Raw genomic sequence first — 19,348 nt, forward strand, 5'->3', positions numbered from 1 at the left:
TGTTAATTGTGTAACGCATAGGATACATCTTCGACCCCATAAAGCATATATATTCCTAATTAGTATCAACAGCCGAGTCTGTCCGTCCGTCTGTTTCTCTCTCTTTCTCTTTCTCTTTCTGTTGCACGCAGTACATATGACGAAACCGACTAGATCGGTCCATATCCATATATCATATAGCTGCCATAGGCACGATCGGTCGAACATGAGGTTCTTGTATGGAAATTGTTTGGCATTAACTATTTGGCCTATACTTCTTACATACGAGAAAAGATAGCCCTTCCTACCCGTTTTTGTATAAAGTTAAATAAATATGAGCGAAACTCATGCACTTATGTCGAAAAAACATTAGGCGATTTGTCAAGTCCTTGGGTTCTAATGCCCTATGATTCTCCAGCCCATGTAGAGTATATCCTGCCTGTCACAGCAGTTAACCAGCCGCCATAAATAATTGATTGACAGCTCGGAGGTAATTATGTTTATGCAACTCATTCGCCTGGAAGCACACTAAATGCATAATAAAGTTTATAATTTCTGCTCGAAGTGATTTTCATTTGCAGTTACAAATGCATTAGTTGACCCATAAATCGAACATTTCGAAATTCAATAAATATTGCACTTGCAGGACAAGAGTTAGTTGGTTTTGATAGTTCATAAAGTTGTTTAGTCAATTGAAAATCCTTCAACTTTTCAAAGTTTGTCAAAAAACAGAGAAAAGTATAAGATAGACTGTCAAGAGACAGATGGAGAGTAGTATAAGATATATTGTCAAAAAACAGAGGGAGAGTAGTATAAGATAGACTGTCAAGAGACAGATGGAGAGAAGTCTAAGCATGATTGTCAAAAGACAGATGGAGAGTAGTATAAGAATGATTGTCAAAAACCAGATGGAGAGTAGTATAAGATAGATTGTCAAAAGACAAATGGGGAATAGTATAAGATAGATTGTCAAAAGACAAATGGGGAATAGTATAAGATAGATTGTCAAAAGACAGATGGAGAGTAGTATAAGATAGATTGTATAAGATAGATTGTCAACAGACAGATGCAAAATAGTTTAAGATAGATGTATAAGACACATGTTAATTACTAATAATAAGGAATTATCGATAGTCATGTAGAGCGGACTCAAGAACTCATTTAAAGAATGTATAAATTTAAGGTATATGAATTAAATATAAATAATAATCATTAATAATCAAAGTCATGGAATGTAATGAATAAATACATTTTGGGACAAGTTATAGATTGAAACGCCGATCTTAAAATGCCTCAATAGATACATTACCTCATAAAGCTCCCACGCTTAAGGAATCTGTCTGGGTGTAGTGCTGCATCCGAAGGTAAGAGTAGCTACAACCACTCACCGCATGCCCTCAGCGCAGTCAAAGGCAAAGGAAACCGTCTGTGCCTGACACAATTCGTTGCCTACTTTTAAGCGCAACGCAAGTGCACAATACACACGCACGCAAACGAACACACACATAGACACATTTGCTGAGACGGAACCGGAACACAAAGGCAAAACTTTGCTGCGAAAGCCAAAACAAGTCGTAAAGTGCACATATCTTTAAGAACAATTGATGGCTATATATCTAATGTCCTTATAAGGATTCTATTGTAAGCAATGTTTATTTATAGTATATTAAATAGGTGAGCTTATTGCGGACTTTTTAGTATGAATAATGTGCCCGCATGTATGCAGTAGATGCCCACAAACACACACACACACACGCACAGACACACGCACACACAGAGTCAGCCATATGAGAGTATGATGCTGTGGTTTTGGGCAGGTGGTGGCCATAATATAATTGAATCCTTTGGTTATGCAGCCGCGTGCAGCGCAGCCATGCGCCCAACCACCAAGCAAATTATATTTTAAGCGAAAAAATGCGAAGCAATTTGCTGCGGCGGTTGGCTCCAAGTAAATTTTATGGTTTTGCTGCTTTTGTTGTTATTGTTTTATACCCTGTACACAATGACTTTTCATAGTTAGCCACGACGACTGCTGACCATCTGTGTAAAAGCGTCCAGTTTCGTAAATTTTTAAAAGCCTTAAGGATAGAAAGATAGGGAAAAAATTATATATATATGTGCATCGACTTAAAAATACAGATATAGCCATATAGCTGAGAGTAAATTATATTTTTAATGCGCAACGAAACTGATTTCGTTTTCGTTTTGCACTTTGTGGTATGTCGTTACTCTTCTGAGTGTTTATATTGTCTTTGAGAGAGCCGAAGCTGAGAGTAAATTCTATTTTTACGCTTTAAGATTTCGGCTGTGAGAGTGCAAATGATAATGATTTCGTGTTCGTTCCCATTTTTATATTGTCGTTGGCATCCCCTAGTCGACTACTTACGGCGCAGTGAGAGTCTTCTTGCCTAGTTGTTGTTCTGAGCTCTACTTACGATGCGGCGACTGAAGTTCTTGGCAGCCTCCTCGCAGTGCACTTGCATCCAGAGTTCGCCCGTGTCCTGGCCATTTTGTTGGTATTTGTGCGCTGGTCGGCCACATAGTTTTGTTGCTCGCTTACTGCTGGTCTTAGCTAAAATCAATTTGATTAAATTGAGTTTTGCGGCACGCTTTATGTACCACTACAGGAAAACGTTGTCCTTGGCGCACGTGAGCGGAAATTCCAAGAGGACATCCTGCTCTAAACTTTTCAATAACTCGCGATTCGACATGCAAGCACAAGTTAAATCTGACATCAGTATTCCGAACATTTAAGACAATTTCATTGTAATCTAATAAGACATTATGCTTTTGAAGCTTGCAATTATATTTATAATAATATAATACACGAAAGGAATTCTTTAATGTGAACTTGAAAATCGAACCAAAACCAGGCTCAAGGACGAGCCATCGACATGTTATTTGCAAAGTTTTAAATGTTTGATCCTTGTATTCATAAATTTAATATATTATAAGAATTTGTTTGCTTAAAAAAATATTTCTTCATCAAAAAAATTATATGAAGAGACTTTTTTAATATAATTTATAAATTCAATATAAGAATTTTTGAAAGAATTATTTGTGCACCAAAAAAATATACAAAGACAAAAATATGTTAATAAGGTTCGAACCGATATAATAACGACCTTTTTTTGTTTACAAATAGAATAATATTTAAGAATTACGTTTTTTATTGCAAAAAGTGCAACCAGTCAAAAAGGTAACAAATATAGTTTGCTAAATTGTCTTATTTGTGTTTTTTTTTTTTGTTTTTGGTATAAAGTGTACAGAGTCGGAGTCAGAAATACTTGGGGGAATGTGATGCACGAAACACGGATGCACGTAGACTATATTAGAATAAATATTATGTACAAATATGCATCTAGTTAACAATACATTCTGTACAGGTTCGCCCACTTTAGCTTCTTCGGGTTTGGCTGATGACCTTCAGGTAGTGTATTAAATGCTCGCCCAGGTTGGGTCTAATGTAGAAGATGCACTGCGTCTGGCGGCGAGCGTCGTGTTCGTCCTGGTCCTGGTCCTGTTCATGCAACTGCAGCAGATCGCTCAGAGTATCGTTGGTCGGCCCATGGGTTCGGGATGCGTTCAGGAAGCTAATGATGCGCTCGTTGGTGTACTTCATCTGCTGCAAGGAAAAGGGATAAGATTACTGTACATAAGACAAAAGATTAGCCCATTCGGAATGCTTACGCCCTCCATGTCGTCGGCCTGTTCGGGCTTCAGGCTCAGGTACAGCTTGGAGGGATCGTCGCGATCCGCCAGCAGCTCCACCTTGAGCACGGGTGAAATGAACTTCAGATCGTCACACTTGAGCTCCGTAATAACCAGCACGGCGGATGTCAGGAACAGCAGAGCCGGCTGCAGGTGGCCACCGAGCAGCAGGGTAATCTCCTGGAAGCACAGTATCTGATCGCTGCTCAGCTGCTGCGGCAGGAAACGCCAGATGCGATAGGAGCTTGTATGCAATGCCACATTCCGCGTTACGCTCGGCTCCACCTGCTGCGGCATGGCATTAAATCCGACCGTATGCAGCACGCCCTGCCCCGTCAGAGCCAGCATTTCGGCCGCACCACTTATGGGTTTGGTTATGGCGCCAACAATGCCTTTGGTCAGGCCCGTCAGGACGCCTACGGAGCTGCGCGCCTCCAGCGTATGATGCGCCAAGCCGCCGACCGCGCCCAGCAGGCTGATGCCCAGCCCGGTTAGGCCGAGGGTCAGGCCATCCGCGAAACCCTGGGGTCGAGCGCGTCGTCGCGCCTCCGTCAGCTCAATGTGCTCCGAGTCCAGCGTAAGTCGATCAATGTTACGGGCCACCGAGCCGGCTAGTTTGGTCACCGAGTTGACCGTGCCCGCGGTGACATTGCGCAGCAACGAGGCGGAGCCTTGGGTGATGCCCACAAGGAAGCCCCAAGGGCCGCGAAACAGTCCCTGGACGGGCATCGAAATGAAGTCGCGCATGCCCGTGGTAAACGAACGGGCGAGTCCACTCGGGCTGCCCAGTATCTCCAGCGAACCGACGACCCAGCCGGCGCCAAAGATGGCGCCGCTCAGATAGTGCAGACCCAGGGATTGGCCGAAGCGCAGCGGCACGGTCAGAATCTGTTCGCGCTCGTAACGGGAGAAGGAGAGAGGCGAATGATCCAGTGCGATATACAAGCGCGAGGATGTGTGCACCGAGAGCAGCAGACTGAGCGGCTCTACAATAAAGCTGTTCAGACGCAGCGGCTCGGCGATGTAGCGCGCCTGGGCGACCACCTGCTCCGGCAGCCATATCTGGCCGGCGTCCAGAACGACGCGCTTGGTGTCCACGCGCGGCGTATAGACACAGTTGGAGGGCGCACACTCGACCAGCGTGTCCAGCAGCTGGTTGAGATACGCATCCTCGATGTAGACGCGCAGGGGCTGCAGCTGGCAGCGCACCGCCTGCAGCTGCAGCTCATCCTCGTACAGCACAAAGGTTATCATTGAAATCGTGCCCCGCGCCTGGCTGCGATACAGCTCCTCCAGATCGTACACCTTGGGCAGGCAGCTGTCGCGCTTGTATAGCTTCTGGGCGCACAGAAGCACCGGGAAATCGTATTTGCCATTGGAGTACAGCTGATTGTCCACCTGCAGATTGGGCAGCTGCAGCTGCAGCACACGCTGTCCGTCCTCGTCGTCGTCGTAGGCCAACATGACATCGTCCGCATATATGTTGCACACCTCGGTCTTCAGATAATCCCGATCCCGATCGTTTGTGTGCAGGCTGAAGACGAAGCTCTTCACGAAGAAGCGCACGGCGATCGTAAGATGCGCCTCGCACTCCTGCCTAAAGTGGATGCAGTCAACGGTTCGATGCTCCGGCTCGCAGCCAGAGGGTTCCACCTCCGACCGGGTCGGCTGCTCCTCGGCGACCTCTGGCAATTGCGGCTGTGCCGTGCTTTCAGGCTGTTTGAGGCGCGAGCGCAGATCCTTAACGGAGAACTCCAGCTGCTGAGCTATGTAGTAGATGTTGAAGCGTATTGCTCGATGCTTATCACAGATCACGACCTTGATGTCGCCATGGTTGGGCACATGTATGAACTTCTGCCACGACTTGTCCGTGCGAATCGGCTTCGACCAGCTAATCTTGTGCTTGCCACAAGCAACTAAATCTGCAAGGAGAAATAGTTGCTGAGTCGGAATCTTTTTGGTAGTCCAAGACTCACCGCTGTAAAGGGCCAGGGACAGGTTGCACATGGTGAACTCGACGTCGGGAAAGTTGGCGTACATCTGGGGCGGCGTATAGTAGCATTTGCTAAACGGCGCAATCAATTGATTCCACTCGAAGTGCTTGCCCGCCAGCTCGGGCGAGGTGCAGGTCACATTGCTGTTGCCCGAGGCGCTCGTCTGGGCCACCACAAGCTTCACATTCGTATTGTTGTTTATGATCAGGGCCGGCGACGTGTCGCGGAACACGTTCAGATAGTACACATTGTCCTTCTCGATGAGGCTGATCATTAAGGGTATGGAATCGCTACCGTCCTGCAGATTGAAGCAACGGCGCGTAAAGGGCAGCGTCAGCGGCACGGGTATGCAAATGTCTTGCTTGCCGGCCACGGTGAAGCACATAAAGTAGACGAAAGCAGTGTCGCTCGTGTGCTTGGACTTGTGAGCGTTCAGATCGTGGAACAGCTCCACGGAGACGCCAATGTTGCTAAGGAAGGGAGGAAAAGGGAGATCAATTACCGCCAGATAAGATTAATGCATTTGGATGCACTCACTTATGCTGCTTGGCCTTCAAGGATTCTAGCTTACGAATGGTCCTTAGAAAATCCAGAGCATTAACATCGGAGCGCGACGCGGTCTCCTTGTGGTCCATGGTCAGCGGCAGGGCAGACAGCGTGACGTCCGAGAAGTTGGCGATCACAAACTTGGAGCGCAGCTTAAAAACGCGATGGCCATCCTCCAGCTTGAACTCGAGCAGCAAACGCAACACATCCGCACAGCGCACCAGGACTATGTCCACATACGAATTGGCGCGCAAAAGCACATGACGCCCCAGGCCACCCGCCGCCTGCGTCTGATTCTCCAGGCAGATGGGCAGCGAGGATATCCAACTGGAGGCGACGGGCGCTGCGATTGTAAAGTAGCCGCCTAGCGCGGGCAGCATTTCCAGGCAGTTGGCGCGGATAAGATGGCGAGCGCCTGCCGCCGGCAAACAGATGCTTACATCCAGATCCGTGTCGTTGATGAACATGCCCCAGGCGGCAATTTCCAGGCCGAGGGTGCAGGAGAACTCGCGTGTCGCCTGCGCACGGTACTGGACATCCAGCTGGTCGAGCAGCTTGAACGGTCGATGCACGCGCAGCTCCTCGGCATCGTTTAGCGGCCATTTGGGCTTAAGAGTCCTGTCCAACTGGTCCAGCGTGCGCTCAATGGGCCAATCCGCGGGCTCGTAGTGGAAAAACTTGTGCCAGTCGATGGACTTGAGCATAAAAGTGTATTCTCCTTGCGAGGCGGGGCCTAGGGCGCAGCTGATCATCAACAGGAGATAGATTAGGAAAAGGAATATAAATTATTTATATGGTCAACGTACGGGAATTTGAACTTCACGCAATGCTCCGTGGAGTGCGTTGTGGCCGTGCTCAAGGATTGGCGACCTCCCTCCGCAGCAATAATGAACTGCTCCTCAGTGCTGCTTTCCGTTGCCGGCAGCTCGCAGCTGAGCAAGTTGCAGATCTCGAATATGGGCCAAATGCTGACGAGTATCCTTTGCGGCGACAAATCATCATCATCGATAAGTCCCAGCGGAATGTCCTCGCGCACAATGCGCACCCAAAAGCTGATAAACTGCTGCGGCAACTGGGTCGGCACCTTCACCAGCCAGGGCAGGCTGTTGTTCGACTTAAGCGGGATGTCTCCAGTGCGTCCTTTGCCCTGACTCGAGCTCAGCTTGAGCCTGAAAAATAAATGGTGGGCGATTACAACGTGTGTGTAACAATATTTATAATAATCTAAAAGGGATGGTCCCACAAAGAGGCAAGTCCTGCTCCTTGGAGTCAGTTCTAGGGGTCTGCTATATATTTCAGGTTCACGAACCTCATGCTGATGTCGGCATTTCGCGCCACATCCTGGTAAAAGGAAACGCGGCCCTTGGCAGGCAGCAAATGTGTCTGTTGTTCGTCCTGTGGATTGCCCTCAGTTCGAAACTCGGTGAGCAGCTCAAAGGGCACCATGCTCACCAGCTCAATCTGGCCCTTGACCAGGATATATACCTGCGTGGCGGACAATTTGCTCAGCTTGATGGTCAGGAAGCGCTGACCGACGCGCACATGACGCACTTGGTGCTCGTCCTCGAACTTTAAAGCAATCGGCACCGATTCGCTGACCTCCAGCTGATGCGTGTCCGCATCTTCGATGTGGAACGTTAGCTCCTGACCGTGACTATCGCTGCAGAAATAGTAGGGACGCATCTCCTGGGTTGCCACCGGGATCCGTTCGCTTGTGCCCGTCTGGCCGAAGACAAAAGCCGTCTGCATGCGATTGACGATCACGCACCTGGGCATTAGGGTGTGCACGACGTCGTGCTGCTGCAGCAGCTCCTGCCAGTGCTGCTTGGAGCAGAGCAGCGTGTGTATCACGCAGGGCCCACAATTGAAACGCAGCTTGTCCAGCAAAAAGTTGGCCTGCAGCAAGCTCTTTGCGCTGTTAAACCGCAAATAGCTATGAAAAGCCATGGGCTCCATGATGTCCAGCATATTGAGGCAGCCATAGTCCAGGCACTTAATGCGACTGCGAAAGTCCGTCTCAACGCTGTAATTATTCGGCGTATAGACGGACGCGTGCAGCCGCACATCATCCACGTGCACGGTGAGAAATGTCTGCGTTATTTTCGTGATGCGTCGCAAATAATATTTCCGGAGCGGCGGCGGCAGCACATTCGACGCGTCCGGTTGGTTCAAGAAGTTCAACTTAATATTCTGACAGCACACGAGCAGCTGCAGCTTGGGCACCAGATCCGCCTGGAAGGTGGTATCGATGCGCATGCAGCCCACCAGAACTTTCGGATGCAGGATAAAATCATTGTTGTCACATTTCCTAAAGTCAAACTCCAAGCGGCTGCTCTCGATCTGAAAGGGGATTGATAAGGTGACGGCTTATAAGCATGTGCACACGCTCACCGTTTGCAGATCCTCATCCTCCTCCGGATCGAAGCAGGAGCCGTTCACAGAGATGAGCGATTGCATGATCACCACGCGCCAAATTGTCGCGCTAATGTTGCGATCCGGCGGCGTTAACTGCTTGCTGGCAATCTCCGAGAGCTCGAAATCACAATAGTGCAAAAATGTTTCGTGTGTCTCGCTGAAGTACTCCATGCGGCATTGGATGTGTATGGGATTCTCCACCTGCGCGGATAAAAATTCAAGCTATGGCAGAGATCAGGACAACATTTGAACAACTTACGGGCATTGGCACGGGATAGATGTGTATGCGGCTCATCTGGCGCGGCTGCGGATAGCGCCAGCAAATGATGCCATAGTTCTTTTTGATGATCTGCACCTGGTAGGGCATTGGCAGCATGGTGTCCGTGTTCAGATAGACAAACTGAAAGGCGCCCGCGCTGCAATATAAATAAGAATATTTAAATACGCGTCGAGAAAATAATAATCTTTCACAAACGGACCGCAAGTCGTCCTGGTAGAACTCAATCTTGGTTTTCTGCGCAGTCTTGGAGCGCACAATCTCTGCCTGGGAGGGCGTGTACTTCAAGAGTTCCTTCGGCGGATTTGCCGGCGGCTGGCCCAGCGATGGACGCTCTTGCAGAAAGTGCTGCCATTCCTGGTCAGCGTGTGTTTTAATGTTGTCCAGTCCATCGCGCGCCTGACTCAGATGCAAAATGTTCTGGATGCTCGCATCGACGTGCAGCACGTTGAGCTTGAGCGTGATGCTGGTCAGCAGCTGATCGCACCAGGATTCACTGAGCAGATCCGCGGAGAGGCGTATCAGCAGCGGATGCAGCAGTATCTGATCGCCGGTATGCACATAGAAGGCGCCCAGCGTCGACTTAATGGAGGCCTTTTGTGGCCGGTCCGTGAACTTGACGTTGGCATTAAAGTCCAGGCAGACGGCGCTGCAGCTGTAGCTCTGCGCCTCGTCGTAGAACTTGACGGTGACCCGGTCACAAACGAAATGCAGGCGATCCGCATTGAAGCACTGCAGCTTCAGCTGGCGCATGTGCGTGGTGTGCACAACAGGCCTCTCGCTGCGCTGGGCAAAGTAAGGAGTAAGGCTCAACAAGGAGTAGATGCGTATAAGATCGCTGGAGAGCAGCTTGACGCTGCTCTCGCATAGGCTCAGCTGCATAGGCTTGCGCAGCTCGATGTCCACGTCCACGTGCTGGTTCCTATCGACTTGCGTCTTCAGGGTGAAAAGAGGCGGTGGAATGCCGGAGCTGCCGAGCGTACCGGGCTGCGTGTCGAAGACGGGCTCGCTGAACTGCCCGTTCAGAGCTTCATCATAGCTGACGAAGTCGCGCTCCGTGTCCGACCTGGCCAAATGTATATTAAAGTCAAAAACGGAAGCCTGGGTAATGACAGCACGCGGCGTTTGCGTGGACATAAAACTCGGCTGCGATACGGTCACCAGCAGCAGCGGTCGGAACTTCAGCTCATCCTTTTCCTCGAGCACATCGTAGACTCTGAGCGCAAAGATGCCTGCGACAAAGGAGACGCTGCGCGGATAGCTCAATTTTTGTTTTGTGACGCCGAGCTGGTTCTGCGAGTCCAACGTATAGTTTCGCGGCACCTGGACACCAATTGTATTTTTGGGTATATTAATGCCCGAGTCGCTCTGGCAGGAGACGAGCAGCGTGTCGCTGCTGTGGGCATCCGCAAAGCTGCCGAAGGCAGGCGCCTTCGCCTTCGCCTTCGCCCAATCTTTATTCAGTTTACTTTTATGCGTTTGCGACCAGATCGACTGAGCGAGTTGCACATCCGCTACGGAGAGCTTCAGGCTGCCGACAATCGCAGGGAGTCTGGATTTGGGGCATGTTTCCAAACAGCTCTGGCCCAGAATGCTGAGGAATTTAAACATGTTATTTGATTTACTTGGAGGAAAAGTGAGGGACCCACCCGCGTAGCCGCTGCACACGATTTATGATGCAGGAGATCAGGTGAATTTGATGCGTATTCAGCGTCGCCACAAAATCCGTCACGCAATTGAACTCGACGCTTTCGCCGCATACCAAAAACCGATCGTAGCTGATGGCTGGCGCAAAAACGGTGATAAAATCAAAGTCCTTGAATATATCCATGTGCTCCAGCTCTGTGGAACGCGTCTGATTGTTCCACTCCAGAGCCGGATTGCTGTGCTTGTTCACCAGCGTCGCCTCCGTGCGATATTTCTGCGTCTGCAGCCAGTTGCCTGAGGAGAGCGAAATCCTGCGCACGCTCAGCTCGTACTGACGATCCTCGACCAGGGAGCCCGGCGTGCTCAGCATATTTAGCTCCGCTGCCTTGTTGTATACATCCGGGCGAATGGGCTGACGCACCAGAGGATTCTCCACACTCGGCGTCAGCTTGATACTCTCGATCTGTGAGAGAGGTACAGAAAGGATTAAGGAATGATTTCTTATGGAATTAATGCTCATCTCACCCGCAGCAAGAGCACGCTGCAGCATTTCTTCTCCGACTCGACGGGCAGGTAGATAAAGATGCCCTTGCTGTTCAGATGTACCATGGGCAAATCATGCACAGTCGTAATGCTATCCTTAACAGCTTCCGGTTGGGTCTTGGCGACCTCTTTGGTTGAACCGCTGCGCATTATTTCAAAGACCTCGCATTGGGATACCAAGAACTCGCTAATGCGATCCACATGCAAGATTATTTCGATGGGCTGCACCTCGATGATCAGCTCGGAGATTGTGCGACGTTCACTAAGCAGATCGCGAGCCCCAATCTTTGAGTGCAGATCCTGCAGGCTGACAGTTGTGACGACAACATTGATCAGCGGCAAATTCATATTGTCGCCCAGCATTTTGATGTGAAAGTCGTCCATGAGTTGCCACTCGTCTAGCACGATCGCCTCATAGTAGTTCAGGCTGAAGTTCTCCACTTTAGTGGTGACCTTGGTGAAGTCCTCGTGCCTGTCCACGTTCAGTAGCAGATCCTCAAAGCTCAACAAGAGCTTGCGGTGCTTGTAATCACAAAAGCCCTCCACTTCCAGCGAAATGCGCGGAATAGTCCACTGACAAAAAAATATCAAGGAGGCCTTCACTTTCGGATCTAAAAAACACAAAATGTAACTAAATAGTCAATGGATAATCTATAAGTACTTATATAACCTGGGGTGTTAGCGGTCGGCTTAAAGTTGGGATCCAGTTCGAGAAACTCCTTCAGCATGGCATAGTTCTGTGCGCTGCCCGTGTAAATCTCCAGACTGGGCCGGCGCTCCGCCCGATGCGTTTGGCACGAGCCGGCGCTCAAGGAGAGAAGCGAAGTGTAGACCGCGTTGAGGATTTCGTAATGATCATGCATGAGTTTAAGCTGTAAAGGAGATAAAAGGAGAGCTGGTTACAGATAGAATATCCAAGACCAATCGGGACACCTACATGACGGCCAAAGATATTGATAGCTGACATGTCCACGTGCACATTGATCGAGTAGGTGCTCGGCAGCTCCGCCTTGTACTGCGGCTCCTCCTGCCACTCGACTTTCTTGGAGCCCGACTGGCCCTCAATTTTGGCCTCCTCGATAAACGAGTCGGAACGCTTGTTGGACTTGGAGTCCAGCGCTTCCGGCACCTTTTCGGCTATCTTGTGGGACAGGGCGAGCGTGATTGTTGTCCGCACCGGAGCCACAATCATCTCGGTTGTGTCGCCCAGGCGATAGCAGACGGCGAAATCCTTCAGCTCCATAACCCAGTTGCAGAGCTCCGCATTGTTCGTCACGCTGATGACGGTGCGTATGTTGCCGCGCAGCACCTCGTCGGCGTGGCTCGACTTGATTTTCAGGCGGTCCAATCGAATCGATGTGTACTCCACATCCGCATCCTTGTTGGCCCTGCGCAGCATCACCTCGCACACATCGATCCGCACCTTTGTTATCTCCATGACCACAACTATGGTTCTCAGGCGCTTCATCAACTGGATCAATTCGATGCTTTGATCACCGCTCGATTCGCTTTTTGGCGCCATTTTTACGGGTTCCACGTGCGTGGCCGGCTTCTCGTCGCGTTCGGTGCTTGCGTGTATCGTCTCTGCGGGCACAGAGATCTTGCGGCTATTCGTCCGGCTCAGGCGACGCATATTCACTTCCATTTGCGACAACTTTGGCACCGAAGCCATCGAAAAGTTCGAATTCGACGGAAGCTTTTCGGATAGACTGTATGAATCAAACTCGGGTTCCAAATCTAAAACAAGGCGGAAAAAAAGTTGAATAATAATAATAAGTGTTTAATATTATATTATTATTTTAATGCCCTTGTAGAGGGTAGGAGTCATAGGAGATATCTCCGAGCCCATTAAGTATATATATTTCCGATTGCTTCTGTCTGTTTTACGCATGTATTATGTTTTCTTGTATGAAAAAGCTTTTTGTTTATTAAGATATCTTGACTAAACTCGGCATTTATTAGTTTTGCTATGCTCTTCGTATATATGCAAAATCCTGTTAACATCGGACTGCTATATCATATAGCTGTCATAGGAACGATCGGTCGAAAGTGAGGCTCTTGTATGAAAAACTTTGTTGTTTATCAAGATATCTTGATCAAACTCGGCATTAACTATTTTCCCTGTGCTTCTTAGAGAATGCAACTAACCATGTCCACACGCCTGTCCGTCCGGCCGTATATATAAAGGCGTTTATCTAGGACATGAATGCTAAATACTAAAAATGTTGATAGTCTTCACCGTTTTTCCTAAACTCCTTGAGTCGGTTTCAACATTCCGTTTTGTGTACATATCTAGGAGAAGAGGGGACTTACCATTCTCAATGCACGGCTCGGGATTTTCGAAAGAGTTGAGAAACTGCAACAAATAGATGTCTAGTGTGATGCGAAAACTTTCGATCCAGAGGCACACCGCATTGGCGGGTATTAGCTTGCTGTCCAGCTTCGAGTCCTGAAGCGGAACCTGCAACTGCAGCTCAAGCCATTTGTTGGTGATGCCCTTATTTGTGGACAAGACCACGTTTCGAATGTTCATCATCGTGTGGTAAACATCTGTGCTCATGTTTCGCAGCGAGAACAACATGGCCAGGTGCGTGTGGTACTTGCGATAGTTGAGCCGCACCTTGGTGATGAGCGTTTGCAGCTTGATCACGTCCGAGGAGTTGTTCGCCTGTGCGGTCAGCTTGGCCAGGGCGCCCAGCTGGGGGCCATTGTAGCCCAATATCAGGGGTATGATGCGTGTGGTTAGCACGAGTTCACGCTTGGAGAACTCCACGTTAATCAGCTCCGATTGTACCTCGGCCGTCTCCAGAGCGGCCACATTTCGGCGCCAATAATTGGGCAAGAGGAGGCTCTTGAACTGCACCTGCATGCTGGGTATATTCAACAGCTTGGCCGTGCCCATCTCCGGCGTGGTATTGATTGCCGACAACGACAAATTCTTGACATTAAACGTGTACGCATTATAGCAGGACTCGATTATCTCGCGCGGCTTGTCCTCCAGATGGGTGATCAGCTGCACCAGACGCTGCGGATTGGCCGGTCCACAAATGACACCCTCGGCGAAGGCCAGCCTCAGCTGCAGATAGGGCAGCAGAGATTGGTTGACCGTGGTGGTCAAGCGATGCTGATTGGCGGCCGAGGAGCTCTCGTCACTCTGCTGTCGCGGATAGAACTTGACGGTCATGTCACGCAACTCAATCTTATAGTTGCACATAGGCATAAAGCCCATCAGGTACTCAAAATCGGCATAAGTCATGTACCGGTTCTTGTACTCCTCTTCCCTGCTCACAGGGCTGATGACGTTGTCGTTTACGGTCTCTGCATGATATCCTGTGTAATCGTAAGGACGCAATAAATCACTAATTACATTTTTAACCTGTAGAAATGACTGCGTAAAATGGAATGTTATGCCCGCGGACAGCACTCGATACTTGACGCGCAGGCCCAGATCTCTCAGCTGCGCCTCCGGCGAGGCTTGGCCCCTAGCGGGCCGCGGCGCACGGCACTCGACAATGTCGAAGGCGAGCACCGGACTGCGAAAGAGCATATATTCGTCGGTGTTGCGTGCGAAGTAATCGTCGTGATTGTGGCTGGACCAACTGCGATCCGCGAACGTGTACTGATCATCGAACAGACTCTTGTCAATGAACGCGCGCTCGTTGTGGAACTAAAAGGAAAAGGACAACAACTTAGAGTCAAGAGAATGGAATGGAAAATCGACTACTACCTCCTTTGTGTTGACCAGGCTGCGATCCATGGGATCTTCGCTGCGATAGACACCCAACGGCTCCATACAAATACTGGACAGGCCCGCCCGCACATTCGTCCAATCGCTCTCCTTCAGCTGCGACCTCTCGTAGTATATGCCGCCCAGGCTGATGCGCAGAATTGGGGTATAGCGTATGCGCTTGATGCCGCCCATGGCCTGGTCGGTGATTAGCTCCGAGTTCTTGAGCTGGAAATTCAATTCCTCCGCATAGACGCCCACATCGAAGGCATGCCCAACGGGATCCTCGACAGTTGCCGAGGTCGGTGGTGTCTCGAAGCTGGGAAACAAATTCCATGCACGCGAAAATAAAGAAGTTGTGACCACGTCGCTTGAGACCAGATTTGTGGGGCCGCCGACATTGGGAGTCGCCACCGGCGCCTCCAAGCTAAAGATTTCCTCCTCAATTTCAGCGGGCTTCAGCTCCAGTAGCATTTTAACCAGCCTCATAACCATCGGCAGCTGCATCGACGACACATTAATGTCCAGCGATTTGGTGAAGACGCCAATCCGCGTGGTGCTCATGGTGCTCATGGTATTCACATTGTGTTTCCGCAGCACACGCAGCTCCAGTGTGCAACGGTATAGAACCGGCTCCTGGCACACCTCAATACGACCAGCTGTGTTTCGCTTGTCCAGGCATATCGTTAAATCGGATACCTGCAGCAGTTTGCGCAAAAACACATTCACGGGATTCACATCCACCATGGCTGGCTGCCACTTCTCGTCGGCGGCGCTGAAGTTCAAATACTGCACATTCATGGAGACCACAATGTCATCGTCGACGTATTTCAGAATGATGTTGTGGCACTGCAAGTTGATGTTGTTGATGATCTTGTTGACCACAGCGGGAATGCTGGTGGGGGCCTGCTGCTGCTCCTCGGCCTCGGCCGCAGTGCGTTTGCGACGCTGTTCCTGCAGCCGGGCGGCGCGACGCTGCTTGCTCTCCTCGTTGGGCAGCTTGGCGACAAACTCAATGGTATTGATCTCTATGCGCACCGGCTCCGATGTTAGCTTTGTCCAGGGCACTTGGATGGACAGCTCGTGTATGTGGCCGGAGACGAGCTCAATTGGCAGATTCAGCTCCTCCTCGAGCACGTCCAGGCGCAGGTCCAAATTCTGAAACGATACCTCGCCCTCCCACAGCGACACCTGTGCATCTTCGTCACGAATGTTAACATATTTCGCCACGTAGTTCAGCAAAATTGGTGTTATGTAGGACTCTAGCTTAAACATTGTCGCTGTCCACGACTACACGTTGGTAAAGCGCATTAACCAAAGCTCAAGTGGGTTCCCTAGTTAATTGAACGTTTCCTTCTCTAATTTAATGCACATTTCGTTAATTTTGTTACGATGTTATGCCGAAACATAAAATAAAAACAAAATAACATTTGCCACAATATTCAATTGTTTACTATTTTGCCCCGGCACTCAGTGTTGGTTAAATTAATAATGTGCCCGTCGACAAGCAACACTGGCATGCACGTCATTAGGGAATAAAAACTCCGTTATGCCATTTGCCGCATTATAGATATAAAAGTAAGGTGTTATGATATCTGCTAAATATGTAAATTGCCTGCTTTCAGCTTACTAATTGGTTTGTTAATCAATTAATTAATTAATTCCATCCCCAATCTCCACAGCCTGTCGTAACGTGTAATCACCCCGCGCAAGAAAACAGCTGTTTATATCGCAATTGTTGACGGCGAGAAATAACAGCATAAAATTTACTTTTAAGATGCCACAAGTTACAAAAACGAGCGAAGAATTTGGTAAGTGACCGTGAAATGTCATTAAATTGTTCAATATTAACAAACTATTTTCTTAGATGTTGTCAAGTACTTTCTGCAGTTGCTCGACGATGACAAGGACATGTCCTCTGGCATAGCGGCCATTAAAACGTTGCTGATGATATTAGAGAAGAAACAATGTAAGCATATATTCGTTTTTATAAACTGGTAATAATAATAATAATCGTAATAAACTCTTAGTTGGCACCATACATATTTTGCACACCACAATGCGCGAGGCTGTGGCAGCGATGCGTAATACGGACCTGTCCATAGCAGCCATCGTGTCGGCTGGCGAGCTCTTCTGTCGTTTTATAACACTCAGTTTGGACGACAAACACATGGAGGAGTGCCGGCAGATCATGTTAAATCGGGGGAAAATCTTTCTAACCAAATTACTGAATTCGCGTCAGGTCATTTCACAGCAGGCACAGCGTTTTATCAGTGATGGCTGTCGAATCCTTACCCACTCCCGCTCTCGAGTGGTCCTCCAGGCGCTGATAGCCGCATCGCAAAACAAGAAGACCTTTCACGTATTTGTGACGCAGGGCGGCATAGGTAGCCCCGGGCAAGTATTAATACGCTCAATTGTTATCTTTTGCCTAACTGTACCTCTTTTTAGGGAGGAGATGGTGCAGGAGTTGCAGGCCGCGGACATTGATTGTACGCTAATACTAGACGCTGCCACTGGCTATGTAATGGAATCGGTGGACTTTGTTATGGTAGGCGCCGAGGCGGTCGTGGAGAGCGGCGGCATTATCAATCGCATTGGCTCCTACACAATGGGCTTGTGTGCGCGCGAAATGAAGAAGCCCTTCTATGTGCTCTCTGAAAGTTTCAAGTTCTCTCGCCTATATCCTTTGAATCAAAGAGATTTGTCCAACGAGTACAAGGTAGGCAAGATGCAGTGCAGGCAGGGTTGCCAATTCAATGAACCGTTTTCAGAAGTCAGCTACTTATTGGCAGTTCAATAAGCGTTACCAACTCTGTTTATTCCAATTAGCACTGAAACGGAAGCGAATTGATGTCTAATTAGCTTTTTGCGGCAGTTGGCAACGCCGTGACAGTGATTTGTGCCAATTCAAAATGAATTTTTTATTTTCGTTTTCAGTATTCGCGCAAGCATTTAAATGATGTGTCTAAGGTGCATCCATTGGTTGACTACACACCGCCTGCATATATCACGCTGCTCTTCACCGATTTGGGCATACTGACGCCATCGGCGGTTAGCGACGAATTGATCAAATTGTATATGTAAGGCTAATAAAACTAAAAGACAAGCATTTTGGCTTGAACTGGTTTCAAAATTGTGATTACACCGAAATATACAAACACGTAATATTGGGGCTATATGCATATACATCTACAATCTACAGAAATTAGCTTCTAACATGTACATATATTACTCTTAAAATTTATATTCGAAGTAGTCTAGCTAGAAGTGAATTTCGCTCGCATAGTAAGCATCGAGATCATTCTCGACGTCATACTCGGAGCCCAGGTCATCGTCGATATCCACGCTGTAACGTGACGTGTCGCTGCTGTTACCATCTCCGTTGGTATACTCGCTATTATACTCCTCGAGATCATCCGTATAGACGTCGCTCTCCTCTTCCATTGCAAACGCTGCGCCGTGCGCCAATTGTTCCTCGAAAGCGTCGTCCTGCTCATCAAGGTCGCTGGCATTCTGTAGTTGTGGTATAAAGCGATTAGTTCTGGATTTAATGGTAGGGAGTTTTCAGGTACCACTTGTCCCGTCTGGATGTTAATCTCGATCTGCAAGCGTATGTCCATGACCAGGAAAGCTGTTGTGACCAGCAATGGTATTGTCAAACGACTCTTCCAAGCCAAATCGGTGAGGAACAGAAACACATTGCCAAACGTAGAGTCCATTATTATTAGGTTTAGTTAATTTCTTTTTCCGCCTCGTCTTGCTGCTTCTTCTGTTGACCTTGCTCGACTTGCTCTACGGCCTGTTCCTCGAGAGCGTCGTATTGCACGATCTGCAATGTTTCGCCTACGGTTACCGCCTGCACGGGCAGCAGGTGACGATGCAGCCGACCGCTCTCGATGGGCGTATCAAAATCGAGCAGCTGCTCGAGCGTAGTTTCTGGCACACCGTTCGACGCCAGCAAGGAGCGCATGCAATCCTGTTTCTTCTCCTGCAGCGAGTCCAACAATTTGTTGCCCTTTTGCACTTTCTCCAGTTTTCGCTCTGCGTGGCCAATTGAAGATAAAATCAAATTAAATACGCAGTTTCTTTATACGCACCTAGCAATTGCAAATAGTTTGCCGAATCTGGCAGCGGCTCGATGCGTTGTGAGCCTGAAGCATTACTCTCGGTTTTGCTGTCGGCGATATCTGATGTGCGTCTGCTCTCTGATTTATTGGGGTTGAAATTATCTTCGAATTTTTCAATCACGTCGGTATTTCCGTTTTCTGGTTTACTGCTATTATTTTTCACTTGCCAGGGATCGGCTTTGCAAACTGACATGTTTCACTTACTAAATACATCAGCGTAAGCTTTTAAGCAAATCGTTGTTGTTCGAGCAAAGTATCAGAGACTCATAATAATACATCTGTCAGTGCCAGTGCTAGAGATGAGCGCGTGCACCGATTTTGTTTGGCACGAACTAATATTGTTGGATCGTGCGTGTTCGTTCATGAACGAAAAATCGAA

At 48.7% G+C, this 19,348-nt stretch overlaps 4 protein-coding genes across 6 annotated transcripts; 1 reads left to right on the plus strand and 3 right to left on the minus strand.

The window, feature by feature from the left end:
- Window positions 1-3,032: 3,032 nt before the first annotated feature.
- LOC115761177 (vacuolar protein sorting-associated protein 13B) lies at window positions 3,033-16,247 on the minus strand. 3 transcript variants are annotated; one of them, XM_030702840.1, is made up of 15 exons: window positions 14,840-16,236; window positions 13,426-14,779; window positions 12,050-12,849; window positions 11,783-11,984; window positions 11,095-11,723; window positions 10,572-11,032; window positions 9,125-10,516; window positions 8,905-9,061; window positions 8,622-8,846; window positions 7,540-8,570; window positions 7,037-7,399; window positions 6,222-6,974; window positions 5,667-6,154; window positions 3,670-5,612; window positions 3,033-3,601 (listed from the first exon to the last, which is right to left on the minus strand). In XM_030702840.1, exons 1-15 carry the CDS (start codon window positions 16,112-16,114, stop codon window positions 3,377-3,379), a joined length of 11,298 nt encoding a protein of 3,765 aa, XP_030558700.1. In that variant the 5' UTR covers window positions 16,115-16,236; the 3' UTR covers window positions 3,033-3,376. The 3 variants fall into 3 exon arrangements, with proteins under 3 accessions (XP_030558700.1, XP_030558699.1, XP_030558701.1); XM_030702839.1 differs by having other exon boundaries at window positions 3,033-3,604; XM_030702841.1 differs by lacking the exons at window positions 3,033-3,601; window positions 3,670-5,612; window positions 5,667-6,154; ... (8 more) ...; window positions 11,783-11,984; window positions 12,050-12,849 and having other exon boundaries at window positions 14,366-14,430; window positions 14,489-14,779; window positions 14,840-16,247.
- A 75-nt stretch (window positions 16,248-16,322) lies between these two features.
- On the plus strand, window positions 16,323-17,941 carry LOC115761180 (translation initiation factor eIF-2B subunit alpha). The gene is made up of 6 exons (XM_030702843.1): window positions 16,323-16,417; window positions 16,522-16,650; window positions 16,707-16,808; window positions 16,870-17,236; window positions 17,291-17,561; window positions 17,780-17,941. Exons 2-6 carry the CDS (start codon window positions 16,617-16,619, stop codon window positions 17,924-17,926), a joined length of 921 nt encoding a protein of 306 aa, XP_030558703.1. The 5' UTR covers window positions 16,323-16,417; window positions 16,522-16,616; the 3' UTR covers window positions 17,927-17,941.
- A 40-nt stretch (window positions 17,942-17,981) lies between these two features.
- Window positions 17,982-18,580, minus strand: LOC115761182. The gene is made up of 2 exons (XM_030702846.1): window positions 18,415-18,580; window positions 17,982-18,355 (listed from the first exon to the last, which is right to left on the minus strand). Exons 1-2 carry the CDS (start codon window positions 18,559-18,561, stop codon window positions 18,104-18,106), a joined length of 399 nt encoding a protein of 132 aa, XP_030558706.1. The 5' UTR covers window positions 18,562-18,580; the 3' UTR covers window positions 17,982-18,103.
- On the minus strand, window positions 18,558-19,236 carry LOC115761181. The gene is made up of 2 exons (XM_030702845.1): window positions 18,940-19,236; window positions 18,558-18,883 (listed from the first exon to the last, which is right to left on the minus strand). The coding sequence occupies exons 1-2, from the start codon at window positions 19,160-19,162 to the stop codon at window positions 18,573-18,575; spliced, it is 534 nt and encodes a 177-aa protein (XP_030558705.1). The 5' UTR covers window positions 19,163-19,236; the 3' UTR covers window positions 18,558-18,572.
- Window positions 19,237-19,348: the final 112 nt, after the last annotated feature.

The sequence above is a fragment of the Drosophila novamexicana genome, unplaced genomic scaffold, assembly GCF_003285875.2.
Source record: "Drosophila novamexicana strain 15010-1031.04,08,12 unplaced genomic scaffold, DnovRS2.1 tig00000463-arrow-arrow-pilon, whole genome shotgun sequence".
In the NCBI taxonomy this organism is placed as follows: domain Eukaryota; kingdom Metazoa; phylum Arthropoda; class Insecta; order Diptera; family Drosophilidae; genus Drosophila; species Drosophila novamexicana.